Below are 17,819 nucleotides of genomic sequence, written 5' to 3' on the forward strand. Positions count from 1 at the left end.
TTTCACCCACATCTATGGCAGGCATCTTCTGCATGTAGAGTGCAGACTGGGCCTATATAGCCCCCAACAACATTTTAATATATGTGTTTATTGAATTTTTGCAGTATTTGTGTGTTTTGGCTGTGCTGCACCTTGAGCCATGAGGAGAGGTGGGAAAGAAATACAATTATTAATATTACCTACACTACCATGATACAGTTGAACTGCATTATATAGCAGTGTAGACTCATATAATCCAATTCAATGCATTCTGGAACTGCATTATATGGCAGTGAAGATGGGGTCTACATAGTTGGGTAGGAGATGGGATTGCTGGCAAGATAAACTGATGATAGGAGGAACCAGGAAACGTTTTTCTATATTTTTCAGTCGCTCAATACTAATAGTACCAGTAATGTGTTAATAACGAGCAATTTTTGGCTGCAGTATCTGCAGTCAGGAGTAACCACTTAGTACCTTTTTAAAAAGTAAAATTCCAAGCTGTTTAAGAATCTGTTTGTATACCTTTGAGATCGATAAGCAATCCTTTGGTGTTCTGTGTTGTTGAAGGCTTTCATGGCCGGAATCACTGGGTTGCTGTGAGTTTTCTGGGCTGTATGGCCATATTCCAGAAGCATTCTCTCCTGATGTTTCGCCCACATCTATGGCAGGCATTCTCAGAGGCTGTGAGGTCTGTTGGAAACTAGGCAAGTAGGGTTCATCTGTGGAATGAAGAACTGGGAGAAAGAACTGTTTGAGGCAGGTGTGAATGTTGCAATTGATCACCTTAATTAGCATGTAATAGCCTTGCAGCCTGGGGGAATCCTTAGTTGGGAGGTGTTAGATTGTTTCTGGTCTGGAATTCCCCTGCTTTTTGGGTGTTGTTCTTTATTTAAAGTCCTGATTTTAGAATTTTAACGGCCCTTTCCCCTTTGGGTTGGACGTGACACCACCAAGGGTTCCTTTTAAACCTTAGGGCCCAATGCAGCCGCGCTTGGCCGTTAGGGGGCGCTGTGCGTTTCCCTCCGATAGCCTCCTAGACCCCGGAAGCCGGAGTCCTTTCCGTTCTGCCCGGAAAAGGCGGAGTTAGAGAGAGTCGGACCAGCCAAGAAGAACGCGCGTCGGGATTGGCCGAAATCTTCTCTTAACCAATGACAGGGCTCGCTGGCCACGTTGTGCCCCGCCTCCGCCCGCCATCTTGCTGCTGCCGGGGAGGAAGAGCGCTGAGGTGTCTTTTGCTGGGGAAGCGAGACAATCATGCCGCACTTTCAGAACTGGGAGGAATTCAGCCGCGCCGCCGAGAAGCTATACTTGTCGGACCCCATGAAGGTAGATTTAATTGTGTAGCTTAGGCATGGGCAAACTTGGGCCTTCCAGGTGTTTTGGACTTCAACTCCCACCATTCCTAACAGCCTCAGACCCTTTCCTTTCCCCCCTCAGCCGATTATGGGGACTTGTAGCATGAGCATTTGTAGACTCTACATTTCTTTCAACTGATTTTTAAATGGGCCCTCTTCTTGTGGCTGAAATGGCTGTTTCCCCATCAGGCAGGCTGTATAAGGTTTAAATGGTTACACCGAGAGATAGAGGCCATTGTATCTGTTGATAGAACAGAATATTGCCAAATACATGTTGCTCAATTTGATTTTCATTAAAACCAGTGGTTTTAGTTGGAATTCAACCCCACGCTCCCCAAGTCTGCAGTCCTCAATGAGGAAGAGTTAGTTAGCTTAGAATAGGCCGAAAGAAATCCCTTCCCCCTGTCTCCTGAATGACAGTTGGAATGACAGCCCTGAGTCCCCCAGGTGAGAAGGGCGGGGTATAAATGCTGGAAATAAATACAGTAGAGCCTCGCTTATCCAACGTAAACGGGCCGGCAGAACGTTGGATAAGTGAATATGTTGGATAATATGGAGAGATTAAGGAAAAGCCTATTAAACATGAAATTAGGTTATGATTTTACAAATTAAGCACCAAAGCATCATGTTATACAACAAATTTGACAGAAAAAGTAGTTCAATACGCAGTAATGCTATGTAGTAATTACTGTATTTACTAATTTAGCACCAAAATATCAGGATATATTGAAAACATTGACTACAAAAATGTGTTGGATAATCCAGAACATTGGATAAGCGAGTGTTAGATAAGTGAGACTCTACTGTAACTATTTCTTCTCTCCTATCTGTTTCTGCTCTCATTTTGATTGGTTATATAGAATGGATACTTTGCAGGTGCATGCCTTTTGTTTCTGACTTCTGCTTCTTGCATCTGCGTGTGTACTTTGTGTATTGAGATCTCTCTTTGCTTGTGTGTCAGGAGATTTGTCCCTCTCTTTTGAACCCTAGAAGAAATGGGGTTAGTTAGAGTAGCTAGGACCCAGTTTTTAACTATTAAGAGCTGTAGTTATTATTTTTGTAAAGAAACCTTTTCTGATTTTAAAATTAAAACTGCATGTTTGCCTCCTAAGCTCTAAATTATTTACAGCCACATGGCACTTCATGCTCTGCTTGCTGTGAGCTGAATGCTCAACCATAAGTATCCCACTGTTTATATTTTTGGATGCTCTGCTCTATTTTGGGGGAGTTTCCCCTTAACAGACAAAAAACCTGTTAGCATGATGAGGTATTATATCTAATTATGCATATTGCAAGGTGCGCCATCTCTTTTATCTGTTACAGCGTTTAAGGCCATTTATATAGCATTTTCCATGCTAAATACATTACCATTTTTTCATTCATGGTGTTGAATAAGACTACTCTCACTAATTTAAATAAAAGGAAATCCTGCATACTATGTTTTCTTTTAGTTGGGTTCGGACAGACTTGTTGATAGCCCTTTGCCTAAATGCCTGTAGCAAATCAGCCAGTGAAGTATTATTATATTATTTTATTGTGTAACTTACTACAGGTGCAGCTATACTGTAGAATTAATGCACTGCCGTGTTAACTGTTATGTTTCAAGGCTTTGGAATTATGGAAGAGAAGACAAAAGATCCCATTAAATTACAGCTCCTAGGATACCATAGCATTGCGCTATGGCAGTTAGAGGAGTCAAGCTTTATTCTACTGTGTGGATGTACCCTGAGATATGCATGCTTGGGCAACTTGGTTATTAAAAAGGATTAAGTAGGCTATTAAGTACTGCAGAACTATTTCCAAGGGTGGATTACAGAATTAGATTGTTCCTTTTTGCATTAGTTTGGTGGAAACAGTCATTGCAGATTTGTAAAATGATGCTTATGTTATTTCAGGTACGTGTGGTACTCAAATATCGGCACTGTGATGGAAATCTGTGCATCAAAGTAACAGATGATGTTGTTGTAAGTAAAATGTTGTAAGGAGATTTTAGCAACGTGATCCTCTAAATCCCATTTGTAAAATTGTCTTTTGAAAAAAAATTATTTTAGCTATAAAGTTACTCTTAAATTGGTTCCCACAGTGGTACATGTGTGCACCTAACAGGTTCCCCTCTTTTTCTGCTCCCAATCACATACCATGTTGTCAGATTTCTTTTCCACTTTTAGAGGAAGAGGTCAGGAGCTTCACAAGTTTACTGTGTGTGTGACGGGGAAGGAAAGATTGCTTATGAAGACTGGCATTTTGTTGGTTATTCCCAGAGTACACACCACGTTGTTGTCAGGACTAACAACAGGATTTAGATCAAAATGTGGTTAAGTGAGGCAATACAGTCATCCCTCCACATTTGTGGTTATGCCTTTTGCAGATTTGATTATCTACTGATTTGATTAAAATGTTATTTCTAGGGATCTCTAGGTTCTCTGTGTTAATTTACTCTGGTCATGCTGGATGACCTAGAGATTTCTAGAGAACACCTCTCTAGAAATCATTAGCTCCTCACAGTACAATACTTTGGACAGCTTCCAATGGAATTCAACCATAGAGTCATGCTGGAAGACCTAGAATTTCTTAGAGAGGTGTTCTCTTGGGTTAAAAAATAGCAATGTCTTTATTTGTGCTTTTTCAATTTCATGGGGATCCTGTTCTAATGTGGAGGGCTGACTATAGGAGTGAAAAAGCAGATCAACCAGTCTGCCTGCCCCTTCAATCTTTACTGATTTTGTTCTGAAACTGGAAGCTGCCTTGTACTACTGTTCTATATTCCCAGATTAGAGGTACGTTTTCCACGTAGTATCCAGTTTAGCTTGAAATAGCCATGTTTGCAGAGCCTGCTTATACCATCAAATGGTTTTCCTTGGATTCTTCCATGCATGGGTTGAGATACCATAACAGGAGGAGAAGAAAGGCTTCAGAAATAGTTTTGTGTCTTGAAATTGAGAGTGCAAAACCTTTTTTTCAGAGTTAACTTGTGAAATCTGAGAATACTTATGTTCAACACAAAGTATGAAATAATGTCACAGTATGAGGCAGGTAGAATTGCCAGATGTTTTACATCCACACTTGATTTTATAGACTCCTAAAATGTTTAGGATTGCTATTTCTATTTACAGATTAGCATGTAAAAACAGCTCCTCTATGTCTGAGATTTAGTTCTGTTTATTCCAGATTTAATTTCCAACAGTGGCCAGTCAGATGTACAGTATTTCGAAACTTGCAATTAGGGCATGAAGTCTGTGGCTATTGTGATTTATTGTATACATTTAATAAATGGAGGCAGTTGCCCTCAAACATGGTAGAGCTCTTATTGTATAATGGCTAATGCTCTTACCTGTAAAATTATTTCTTACTTCCTATTCTCACTTGCAGTACAGGAAACAAGACGTTAGACAACCTAAATGAAATAGGGAAAAATATTTTGGTTTAGCATTTTTTAATTGAATCATTAGGTTAATTGTAATTTGAGAAAACATTCTCAGAGGCATTTTTTCCTTGTAGCTGTTCAGAATCAAGCTCTACAATATAATTGTAAAAGAAAGGAAAAAAGTTTCGTCTGTTATCCTTACAAAGAAAACAACAAGTAATGTAGGAAAGCTCATAAAATTTCTTCTTCTATAGACATCTCTTTTTTCGTTTTTAAAAACAAAAATGAATGAACTTTCTACTAAGGGCCTTTCCAAAATTTTAGAAAGCTGCTTTCCCCCAATAGTATTTGTATCTTTTGATCTGGACTTATTAGGAAAGTCCAATAAACACAGTAAGGCTTTTAAATAAAAATAAACAAGGTAATTTATAGTCTTGCTCTGAAGCCACCAGTTTTCATTTTCTGACTGCAGTGTGCTAAACCAGTTGAGTCACACTTTTACAACAGGGATAGGAAACGTATTTTGCTATGGTGGCCAGTTTCCAATTTTGAAAGGATCTCAGGTATTGTCTTCCATCAGTGAATAGAGTTAAGGCTAAAGCTGGGCCTAAGCAAAGTGGTCATAATCAAGTATAAATTTTACTTGTTTGCTCCAGTGCAACCATTTCATTACATGTCAAGGCTCCCCAGTCTTCAAATTAGAGTTTTGTTACTGGAGCTAAAGCCTTCTGAAATTTAGAATGTGGTCTTTTTGTGGGGATGTTGTCTTGATTGAGGAAGAAATTGCAAGATACTCTTCTGTCAACAGTCTGTATCTAGTGTTCTTAAGAATATCTCTTAAATACCACATTCACCCAAATCCATGTTCTTGCTGTGAACAGAACCAATTTGGTCTTAGTCTGGGAAGACTCGTAAAAAAGAAAATTAGACTGCAATCCTGTACGCAGCTGTGAGTTTAATCCACTGAGTTCAGTAGTGGGGTTTTGAATGTAGACTTGTTTTGGAATGTACTGCTGAAGTGATTTTCATTAATGAGGCAAATCTACACTTTTTTTATTTAAAGGAACTAAGCATGTTTGAGGTTGACAGCTTTATACAAAAATTATGATGGCTAAGACACATTAATTTTTCTTCCCAGAAAGCACTGTGATGGGGAAAGTTGGCTAATAGTTTTCCTCTGAAGGTCAACAATATGACTTCATAAGAAATTCTAGAGGCCATTTTGATGGAGGTTTTTAGGTGTCCTCTCCTTAATCAATTATTTTAATAATTAAGACTGTCTTGAGTCCCAGTTTTGAGGAAAAGGTAAATTATTCATAAAGGTGATTATAATAATAAGATATGTGAGCTAATTGATGGAATTTCTGGATAAATATGGACTTAGTTAGATTTTTCTTGTGTCTTTCCCAATACTAGTGGAATTGCTATTTGATTGATTTGCTAGAGCAGGGATTAAGAATATCTAGCCCTCCAAATGCTTTTGGACTACAACTTCCATTAGCCCTAATCAGTATCGTTAATTATATGATTGAAACTATAGTGCAGCGATGTCTGCCGAGTTCCAGGTTGCTAATTCCAGTCCTGAGAAATAGGTCTATTCTTGAAAGCATGAGGGCATTAGTCAAGAGTCTGTGAAAGAAAATAAGACGTAACCTGCCTTGGATGGTCGGGGGGAAAAAAATCTGTATCCTTTAAAATAGATGTGCACTAAATAAATGTCTTAATAAAGTACTGTCTTGTTTCTAGAGCAATATTCTCAATGTTCTTGGTGTGTTTCATATAAATTAATGTTTGTTTCAGAAAATTGAAATAAAACCCTGATAAATCTATACCTCCTCTTTCTTCCAGTGCCTACTGTATAGGACAGATCAGGCTCAAGACGTAAAGAAGATTGAAAAATTCCACAGTCAACTAATGCGACTCATGGTAGCCAAAGAATCCCGGAGTGTTGCCATGGAAACAGACTGAATATCCTGGAAGTACATGAGTGTTCTAGTTACGTTTCACAAGCGGAAAGTATTGCTTGGATTTGGGTAGATTTTGAAACCGAAGTACGGTGGCATCAAGTGGATTATTAAATCTAAAGTGGGTTTCTAAGAACTTCCAGGCTCCACTTCAAAGCGGCTTCGGTAACTGTATGCTTTCATTTGAAAGCCTCTATTTATTTTTTTTAATTTCAGCAAGCAGGGATGCATAGCCTTTGCTGGGTATACTAAAGGTTAAAATGTAATTGCTCAGATTTGTACACTTTTTTCAATCACCAGTACTGTGCCCCAAAAAAAGAGGAAGCAAGCATTTTCCTCTGAGAAGTGTCAGTATGTTATTGTATAGTGGGATTTATTTTCTTGTTGAATTCTATGTTGCTGTAGCTGTTAAAATGATATGGAAAATTAGCATAGTAACTGGATGTAATAAACCTTTATATATGTATTTACACCATTGAAATGACCAATATATGACAAAAAGTTTAACTGGCAACATAGCTAACCCTGTGTGTAATTTTTGTGACTCTGGCTTGCTGTATTCAAAACATATTTTGGCCTCAATATTAACACTATATTTTGAACAGTCATAAAACCTGATAAAGAATAAAGCTGCATCAGTAATAGTCAAGTATTCATACCATTACAATACATATTTTATTTGAGCTTGCTGTTGAATCAGCAGACTTTGGGCTATAAGATAGAGCTAAGACAATACTACATGCAGAACTTTCTGCTCAGAATATCCCCAATGTTATTTAATTTAATTAAGACATCTGCATAGCCTATCTACATGGCTAAAACTAAGGTTAACCTCAGATTGCCCTCCACCATTAACTGTATAGCCTCCATTTTTAAGCTATTCATTATGAAATTCATAAATATGGTGTACTCTGAGTAGTACTGTGTACTATTAAATACAACAGTTTAAAAACAAAATTCCAGAAAAATAATCATCTACTACAAGAGGAGCAAAGGTTTGTCTTCCCTTCATTTAAAATTTTTATAATAGTTTCTGTAAAACTTGGATAATGCCTGCCAAGGACAAAGAAGAGATATCGGATACTGATGTTGAATGGCAGAGGTCATACATCAAAGTTCTGCTTTACTTCAAACCAAAAATTTGGAATTGTCTAGAAGCATAAAGACATAGAATTGGTATAGGCTGTTCCTGCTGGCACATAGAACAGTGCCCTCAAAGATCCATGGTGCAAGAAAAGTTAAATCTGAATGCATGCATTACAGCAAGGTATAGATTAACAATAGTTAGTGTGGTACTGAGACAGCTTCATCAAAAGCGCTACATGATCTTTGAAGTAGGACCTTAGGTATCGTCATTCTGACCTGGCTAGAAAATAACAGATTTGACTAGCTATGTCTCGAATACTGTTTTTGCTTTTGTGCTAGCATAGCTGAGTGTTACGCTAAGATATGTTTAAGGAGGCAGAAGTGGTTTGCTTCAGAGTGAAATGGCTGCTGGATGGCACCATTCTTACTAAAATAGCCATTTTTTCATGTCAGGAGCAACTTGAGAAACTGCAAGTTGCTTCTGGTGTGAGAATTGGCCAGCTGCAAGGACGTTGCCCAGGGGACACCCGGATGTTTTTGATGTTTTTTATCATCCAAGCAGATCTTTCAGGAAGATTTCTGTGCAATTGCTGGTGGGCCACCTCCCTCTGTCTTCCCTGCCTGGCAGCCTTGGTGGCAGAACTTTACACTCCCATCTGTTTTATACAGGATCATAGCCTAGATATTTTTTGATGTAAGATTGTATGGCCCACCATTCATTTCATCATATACATGACCTGGTTATAGTACATATGCAGGATGTGTACAGTATTTAATTAGAACTAAATTGCAAAGAGCAAACTTCATTATCATAACAGCAGTCATAAACAGCACAGTAGCCTGGTAGCAACATTTTAATTCCCTCTATTTCTAATTATGTCACCTATACAAGGAAGCATGTCCCAGCAGTTAGCCAAATGAGAATAATAACTTGATAGAGCTGATGAAATACTGTAGACCGTTTATTTCATAAGTATTTATAAATGTGTTTGTTCTTCTCAGAGACTTTTCTAAAATATTAACTTGACTAGCTCCTGGAAATAAGGTATGAGAACTATCTTGCTTTGAATGGTGTGGCTTTAGAAACGAGTGAATGCTGGATTTATGTACCAGAATGTAGAACAATAAGAACATTCTACACCAACACAGACACAAAAAGCAAGGTATCAGGTTAGCATGCATAGATGGGCAATTTAAGTCATGAACAAATAAATATTAACTTTAATATGAGTAGCTTTAAAATATACACTAGCTTTGAACATTGAAAAGACTTTAAATAAGACTAGAGAATACCGTATTTAATGAGTGTGATCCATTTTAAATGTTTTCAGATAATGAAAAGATAACAATTTATACTAATTCCATAAGTTTGAAAGACTTGAAAGCACACAACAGTGCAACATCTCTCTATATGTTCTTGTAAAAGAAAGGGATCTGGAGCTGATCAAAAGAAATGGGGGTTTTAAAATTAACATTAATTTGGGGAATAATTGTTTTTGAATGGTATCTAATTTTGTATACATTTAAATTAATCCATAGATTGGCACTTAGCTGCTGCTATTGTAGAAACCCAGACACAGATCATACACATTGAAAGGAGGGGTTGGAGTAACTAAAAGAGGGGTAGAGGCAAAATTAATTTAGTACTGTGGGTTGTATTCCTCATGATTTCCTTCCAAATAAGGGATGATGCACCTCTCTGGTGCCCCTTGTTCAGCTTGTTTCCTTCCTCATCTGGTCGCTGTTGCTGCAATGCCTTCCTCTCCTGCCTTTTTCCCCCACTGCTGCCTACTTTGCTTTCTTAGCTGCTGCTCTCAGCTGCTCCTTTCCCACAGCGGAATGAGGCTATGGCCAGTCAAAGAAGTTTGATATTCCCCAGTTGGAATATGGAGAGAACTTCCCTGTGATGGTATGCTGCACCATCATGATTTCTGCAAGCCACCCACACCTCCCACCTGCAGAGGTGCAAATGAGGAATGCCACTGTAAACGGGGACCCTGCTGCTTAAGCATGAGATCTAAGGAAACTAATTGCTTCCTTTACAGGGAGAGAAAATGAATGTCTTTGTAATGGTTTTGAGAAGTTGTATTTATCTGCTCACCAGAAACATTTTACAACAATGTTCCTAAGCAACTGATTAAATAGAACAACGGTTTCTGAATGGCTGATTGTTGAAATGTGGGTGTCAGTTGTTGGCCAGACATTGACACATTTTATGAGCCAGTGTGATGAGAACCAATAAGCCATGGGCTGTTTCAAGCGTCTCTAGATTAAGACCTATATCCTTGAAAGGATAAAGTGGGGCACATCATTTAGTCTGATCTGCCATGTCATTGCAAGAATTGCTTACAGGGTAATGAGTATTCTCTAATTTCTTTAAATTTGGGGAAGCCTTCTGGATTAATTGATAGCGAATTGAATCAACAACTATTAATGTATTAAATGGAAAGGTTATGTGATGCACGTAGCACCCAGATCAGCCCAGCCACAAATCGACTGATGTGGGTGCCTTCCAGTCATTAAAGCTACTTCAGATACAAAAAGCCATGTTTTTCTTCCTGCTTTACTTCTGTCTGGAAATATATAGAAAAATCTTGAGACAGTATACAGGTAAAATCAATATTTACAGCCAAAAACTACCAATAATCTGAATAGACTAAATGATGAGACATTTGCCACCTCCCTGCCAGCGGTGTCTTTAGGGTTGGTACCACCAAGTGCGCTAACTCATGCTGCCACCCCTATGAACCCCCTCCCGTGCAAACCACCTATCAGACAGATGGCAAGCTATTTAACCTCAACAGTTTGAAACAACAACATCTGTTATAGAATTCCAATATGCAATGATAATGTAGTCTGTGCCCATTCAGAAGACCTATAAGCCACTCTAAACACCTTTGCAGAAGCATACAAAAAGCTGGCACCAGCAGGCACCAGCCAATCCCTCTGCAATACCAGAAATACAGCTTAATGGTGTAACATTCAAAAATGTTGACCATTTCCGCTACCTTGGCAGCCACCTCTCCACAAAAGTCAACATCAACACAAACACAGCACAGTCTGAGCTCTCCGAGTGCAGCATTTTCTTGAATGAAGCAGAGAGTGTTTGAGGATTGGGACATTCATAGAGATACCAAGATGTTTGTTTATAAAGCTATTGGTCTCCCAACCTTGTTATATCCCTGCAAAACGTGGACTGTCTACAGACATCACACTCAACTTCTGGAATGATTCCATCAGCGTTGCCTCCAAAAATCCTGCAAATCCTTTTGAAAGACAGGCGGACACATGTCAGCATTCTGGAAGAAGCAAAGACCAGCAGCACTGAAGCGATGATCCTCCGCAATTAGCTTCGCTGGACTGGCCACATTGTCCAAATGCCCAATCACTGTCTCCCAAAGCAGTTACTATACTTTCAACTCATGAACAGAAAACAAATGTTGGTGGACAGGAAAAGAGATGTAAATATAGGCTTAAAGTCAACCTTAAAAACTGGCATAGACATTGAAAACTGGGAAGCCCTGGCACTTGAGGGTTCTAACTGGAGGCCAGCTGTTACTAAAAGTGCTGTGAAATTCAAAAAGGCACGAATGGAGAAACACGTCAAGAGGAAGGTGCACCAAGCCAACCCTGGTCGGGACCACTTTCCATCTGGAAATTGATGTCCTCACTGCAAAAAAGCATGTGGATCAAGAATAGGTCTCTACAGTCACCTACAGACCCACCACCAAGACCCTACTCTTGGAAGGCAAACATACTCAGCCATGAGTGATAGCCTATGATGATTATTGTGGTTAAAATACCAGAAGGTTTGGCACAATCCACAACTTAAAAAAATACCAACAACGAAAACAACAGTGCATGTGGCTAAAATCCTATGATTCGAATTGTCCTTGTAGTTGGGCAATAATGACAGCTCTGACCACATGTGCATTAGAAGATCCAAAAAGATAAATCAACATAGAATTTAGCTCTATATATCTGTTGATACAGGACATGGAAACAAAAAATATTTCCATGGAGATACCTAATTACAGTGATATATTAACAAATGATAAATTTCTGTTGAGACATTCCACAATTTTTATAGCAGTGGTTCTCAGCCTGTGGGTCCCCAGACGTTTTGGCTTTCAGTTCTCAGAAATCCTAACAGCCGGTAAACTGGCTGGGATTTCTGGGAGTTGTAGGCTAAAACATCTGGGGACCTACAGGCTGAGAACCACTGTTTTATAGGCTGTCATTTTGGCTTTGCCCCTCTGATGGAGTCACGTGGTGCAATTTGCAGCCTTCACTTCCTACAATTGACACCAACCCTCGCAATTTCCCTGTTTCTTTTTAGATTAGCTGCAATCCTCTCAACAGCTGCATGAGAAAGAGCTACAGAACACTGTTTAATGGTGAGCCCCAAGAGCCTCCTGCCTAAAAGCTCTCAGAGACAAAGATCTACACTTAAGCCAGAAGTCCACTGTAGTGTAATGCAGAGCTTTCCAAACTCTATCACAACACAGTAGTGTGTCAGCTGCCATGTGCAGGTGTGTCACACAAATGTAACAAGAAACCTCTGTCCCTATATGGAACGAGCAGTAAATCGTACATTTTTAAAAATATAAATAAAATGTTTTCATGAAATATGTTGTGTCCCCAGATATTTCATTATGACAAATGATATATGTGTCCACATCTCTAATATGGCCTTGCTTTAACCTCTGCTTTGCTAGTAAAAATTACTGTGTTGCAAAATGAAGCATATCTAAGAAGTGCGTCACCAACATGACATGTTTGGAAAGCTCTGGATTAGTGGTTTAAGTGTTGCTCTATGACCATACCCCTGCTTGGACATGAAACCACTGCGTGACCTTTGGCAAGTCGCACTCTTTCAGCCTCTAAAGGAAAGCAATGGCAAAGGCTGGAAATGCTTTGAAAGCCCACAACGCTTCTTCAGCCAGAAGAGCTTATCATCCTCACTCCTCCTGTGGCCCCCGACATCCTACAAACATGCTCTGGCTGAGATAAGAAAACGGTTAGTTTGCTGGAATGTATTCGATATGTTATTATATTACAATATTTATTTATATGATGCTTTTTTCTCTTAAAGAGGGTCAAAGCATTGAAGAATGGTCAAACAATATAATAAACAGATTAAAGAAAGACTATAAACATTAAAACAGAATTAACTCTAGTACTATTTAAACAAGAATAATAAAAACCATTAAAAGCAGAGTTCTAGGAAGCCTGTGCTCTCGTTTTCTTAAGCTATTGTTTTCTTAGAGCTCTGCTGGGAATGCACTGACTCGAGAATAACTGGCAAGACACAAAACGATGCTGTGCAGAAGCTTATTCAGGGGGGATGAGGCAGTCGCTTCACCACTTTCTTGGACTGCTTGTATAGCATCTTTGAACCTATCCGCCCATTTTTATTGAAGAAGAAAGAAACATAACAGAAAGACAGTAATAACACTGTGTAACATGGCTTTTGTCCCTGGGTTATAAATGTCGTTTCCTAATTGGTTCTATCATGAAAACATGGAAAAAGTTTATTATCCTGCAAAAATCTTTTGTTTTTGCAGGACAACCTGCAGCACGTTTTGCTATAGTTTTTCAATGAATATCTCAGAGTCTCGACCAATTTCACAGTTTGTGGCAGCCACAAAAACAAAGTTTCTGGTGTGTAACAACTACTTTCAAAGAAAGTACCACACAATTAAACAGGAAATAACACTTTCAAACCAGGAACAGATTTTTTTCTCAAATTTTGTTACCTAGTGTAATACAAAGGAGCAAGATATTATAGGCTTTTTTTAAATCTCTCCTTATTATCCAACATATTCGCTTATCCAACGTTCTGCCGGCCCGTTTATGTTGGATAAGTGAGACTCTACTGTAACAGTTTTACCGGGCAATCCGTTACTCTCTCTATTAATTTGCGTTAGTTAGTGTCTCCTGCATCTCCATAATGTTGCTTTTTGCTCACAGGTTCAGAGGGAGGACCCCAGAGTCCATGAATCCCGCTAAAAACTACACCTCCCAGGATCCTTTGTCCCAGCTCCATCCCCATTCAGCCCCGGTCCTCGCTTGAATGGACATCCTCGTCGGTCGGGGCGCTGTTCTCTCGGGTCCGCCCCTCCTGGAGAGGAGGGCCAATGGGGGCTCAGTCCACGTCGCCCTTTAGCATGGATGCATAATCCTCCGAGCCCGGCACTGGGAAGCACCCGAAAGGCGAGGCGGACCCGAAAGGGCTCCCTGGGGCGCGTGGACAGTCAATCATGTGAGACCTCTTCCTTCGGCTTCTAGTGCCAGTGTCAGTCTTGCCTGTGCGCCTTGGGAGCATCCGTGCAGAGGAGGGCATCTGGGATGTGTAGCACTCTTGGGCAGGGAAGGCGCAAGACCACTACAGCTTCCCATGATTTTATTGCATCGAGCCATAGTTCTATCCAATTTGAATGGTATTCTATGCTCAGAAGCAGGCATGAGCAAACTTGGGCCCTCCAGGTGTTTTGGACTGCAACTCCCACAATTCCTAACAGCCGGCTGTTAGGAATTGTGGGAGTTGCAGTCCAAAACACCTGGAGGGCCCGAGTTTGCCCATGCCTGCAATATTCCCACCTGCTACCTATTGGCTCCCAAGTATACATTTTTGCAATGTATGTCGCTTTCTGCTTTCGAGTTCCGCCTCTTAGGCAAGGAAATTAGTAACCCATTAACAGCAGCAGCAGCCCTGGAACTGACTTTTGTCTGTGGAGAGCTTCTGATTGTAAAGCTCTCTGCAATCACTGGAAATGAAAAGCAACTTATTGTGAAATAATCTGCCAACTTTCCTGTTTTACAGATCTTTTGATCGTTTCTGGGTGACAAGCAAAGCACAAATTGTGTTTATTAGTGTCTTCAGGTGCTGGGGATAGTCCAGGTGCAATCCGAAAGCCATTGCCAGGAGTGCATCTACACTATAACAAATGCAGTTTGGCATCACTTTAATTCAGTGGTTCTCAATCTGTGGGTCCCCAGGTGTTTTGGCCTACAATGCCCAGAAATCCCAGCCAGTTTACCAGCTGTTGGGATTTCTAGAAGTAGAAGGCCAAAACATTTGGGGACCCACAGGTTGAGAACCACTGCTTTAATTGCCCTGGCTCAATGCTATGGAATCCTGGGCTTTGAAGTTTGGTGAGGCCCCAGCATTACTTGGCATGGAAGGCTGCAGACCTAGTCCAGCTACAACTCCCAGAATTCCATGCAATTGAACCATGGCAGCTTTTTAAATCATGTCAGAAGCGACTTAAGAATATACTGCAAGTTGTTTCTACTGTGAGAGAATTGGCTGTCTACAGGGACGTTGCCCAGGGGATGTTCAGATGTGTTACCATCCTGCTGGGAGGCTTCTCTCTTGTCCCAGCAAGCTAGAGCTGACAGGTGGGAGCTCACCCCATTTCGTGGATTTGAACTGTCAGCCTTCAAGTCCCCATGTGAGCCGCCCTGAGTCCCTTTGGGGAGATAGAGGTGGGATATAAAAATAAAGTTATTATTATTTCAGGTCAGCAACCCAACCTTCAGTTCAGCAGTCCAGCTGGCACAAGGGTTTAACCCATTGTGCCACTGCAGTGGCAGCTAAAATGATATCATACTGCGTTAATCGTACAGTGTAGCTGCACTCCTGGTAGAGCGTAATCTAAATGTCCATCATCTCCCATCATAAGTCTTTGATTGAATGCCTCAACATCCGCCGCCCCCAACCTCACTTGTTTGTTTGTTTACTACCCAGCCTGATTGTTATTGTTAAATTTATTTATAGCAAACTTTTCTCTCTTGATCAAGACCAAAAGTGGCTCACAACATAAAAAATAGGCATGTTAACTCATTAAAACAATGCAGTTTAAGTCATGCCTGTGTTTGTACTAAGATGACTAAAGTGCTTTTGAGGTTGTTGTTTTTTTTTAAAAAAATCACAACACAGAGAGAAGTTTCATATAATCTGATTTTTTTCCTCCCCAATCAGAAACTCAGCAAGTCATTGGTTTGTGCAAGCAGCTCTGTTGCTATTTTATGAAGTCTAGAACTGTACTTTGTGCTCCACAAGGCCAGCAGCCGATAAAATAATTTGTGTTGTTTCTCTCTCCTGCTTGTCTGCCTGGGACTCTACTGTGACGGTTAAAGTGAAGGTAATCCAAGCTGTATCCATTTTCTTTTAGAACTTTCTGGCAATTGCTGGACTGTAGTCAGAAATCAAGTGAAAGAGGGAGCTTGAAAGAGGGAGCTTGTTCATTTTGTTGAGATAATCCCATGCCTTTCTGTATTGTGTGTAGATTAAGTTACAAGGCTCCAGAGTTGCTGTTGTTGGAAGTCTGCCATCGGCATCATGGGTTGGTGCACCAGCCTCTTAACTATGGACATTATTCAGAAAGTTTAGGGGAAAGTGCCTTGCTGTGCTTCTGTTTTACCATTGCAAAGTAGCGAAAAAGGAGTGGAATTCCAGGAATCTCTTGAGTCCTAAGCAGAAGTAGGTGCACTGGAGTGGAAGTGGGAGCATACCCCATCTTGGTATTGGCACAAATTTCCAGATATCCTGTTAGTAAGCTAATGAATTTTGGTAATTGCAATAATATGATTTTTTTAAATGTTCTACCTCAGAATGTTGAAGTTTTTATGGATGCTGTCCATAAATTGGACAATCATAGAACTGCAGAATGATAGAGTTGAGAAGGGCCTTATGGGTCATTCAATCCAGTATAATGGGCCACCATACCGAGTGCTTTCAAAATTTACGGCAAAGATTGATTTGACTGGAGCCTTGGGTGGTGCGGCAGACTAAACACTGAGCTGCTGAATTGTTGACTGAAAGATGGGCAGTCCGAATCTGGGGAGAGGGGTGAGCTCCCGCTTTTAGCCCCAGCTTGTGTCAACCTAGCATTTCGAAAACATGCAAATGTGAGTAGATCAATAGATACCGCTCCAGTGGGAAGGTAACAGCGCTCCATGTAGTCATGCCAGCCACATGACCTTGGAGGTGCCTATGGGCAACACTGGCTCTTCAGCTTAGAAATGGAGATGAGCACCAACCACCAGAGTCGGACATGATTAGACTTAATATCAGGGAAAACTTTTACCTAATGATTCGAACCTTTCTAGATCCTATCTCACTCCCACAACTATATAAATATGCTTTACAGGCTGAGGCTTTAATACAAGTTTGTACTGCATCTGATGAAGTGGACACACATCCATTCTAAATTAAAAACCACTTAGACCTAGAGGTGTTGCCAAATTCTATTTTTGTCTCCCTCCTTTTAGGGAAAGGTGTTCAAAAGCATGAGATCTCATCTGTTCAATTAGGTTTTGCTAGTGATTTTTCTTGAGTTCTCTCCTACATTTTCCCACCTCACAAAAAGCCTTGTATACTAACTTGCAGTGCAAACACCCTGTTTGTTTAAGGTTGATAAATAATGACATTAGAAGTTTACATAGAATGACATGTTAATTTCAGAGGATGTTGTTCCGTTGTTACTGCAGCAACAGAGGGCTGGCTATCAGGATTAGTCAATGAATCAAGAGTGGAGGATTGAAATATTTTTAATATTTCTGTGCATATGCAGAAAATACTTCCCACTTTATATCAAGAAGTATGGTCTACAGATATCAATGGGAGAGCAAATGGGGCCCAAAGCAGCACAGTTAACTCAATGGTACGTACTTCTGAGTAAATATTTTAAAAGAAAAAAACACTCTGGGATGGGAGGGCATATATTTAGTTAGTTTTTTTTTCCTCTTCAAGTAAATGATCTATTAAAGTGGCCATTGTTAGAAAAACAGATTTAAGGACACATAGAAAAACAAGAAAAACAAGAGAGAAGGAAATTATACATATATTTAAGGAAGACTTTCCCCTAAACTATCCAAGTGCCCTATACTGTGTAATTAGTATTAAATAATCAAATGTATCAAAAGGAGTTCAGTCAGATTACTTCAGATATCATCATGGAGATGGTATTAATGAATAAATGAAACTTTTGACTCCAAAATAATACAGTAGAGTCTCACTTATCCAACACTTGCTTATCCAACATTCTGGATTATCCAATG

The 17,819-nt window shown here is 39.9% G+C and overlaps 2 protein-coding genes across 3 annotated transcripts in view; both read left to right on the top strand.

The window, feature by feature from the left end:
• The first annotated feature begins 1,148 nt into the window (after positions 1 to 1,148).
• On the top strand, positions 1,149 to 7,309 carry srp9 (signal recognition particle 9). The gene is made up of 3 exons (XM_003216070.4): positions 1,149 to 1,308; positions 3,233 to 3,301; positions 6,550 to 7,309. Exons 1-3 carry the CDS (start codon positions 1,237 to 1,239, stop codon positions 6,667 to 6,669), a joined length of 261 nt encoding a protein of 86 aa, XP_003216118.1. The 5' UTR covers positions 1,149 to 1,236; the 3' UTR covers positions 6,670 to 7,309.
• A 6,554-nt stretch (positions 7,310 to 13,863) lies between these two features.
• The window catches only part of ephx1 (epoxide hydrolase 1), a 29,273-nt gene continuing 25,317 nt past the window's right edge, over positions 13,864 to 17,819 (top strand). The window contains exons 1-2 of one of the 2 annotated variants that reach the window (XM_062972775.1): positions 13,864 to 14,016; positions 15,739 to 15,901. The gene's annotated coding sequence lies outside the window, so the exon portion shown is untranslated. The remainder of the gene's footprint in view (positions 14,017 to 15,738; positions 15,902 to 17,819) is intronic. The other variant, XM_062972767.1, reaches the window with a different exon arrangement.

This window comes from Anolis carolinensis, chromosome 1 (genome assembly GCF_035594765.1).
Source record: "Anolis carolinensis isolate JA03-04 chromosome 1, rAnoCar3.1.pri, whole genome shotgun sequence".
Taxonomy (NCBI): Eukaryota; Metazoa; Chordata; class Lepidosauria; order Squamata; family Dactyloidae; genus Anolis; species Anolis carolinensis.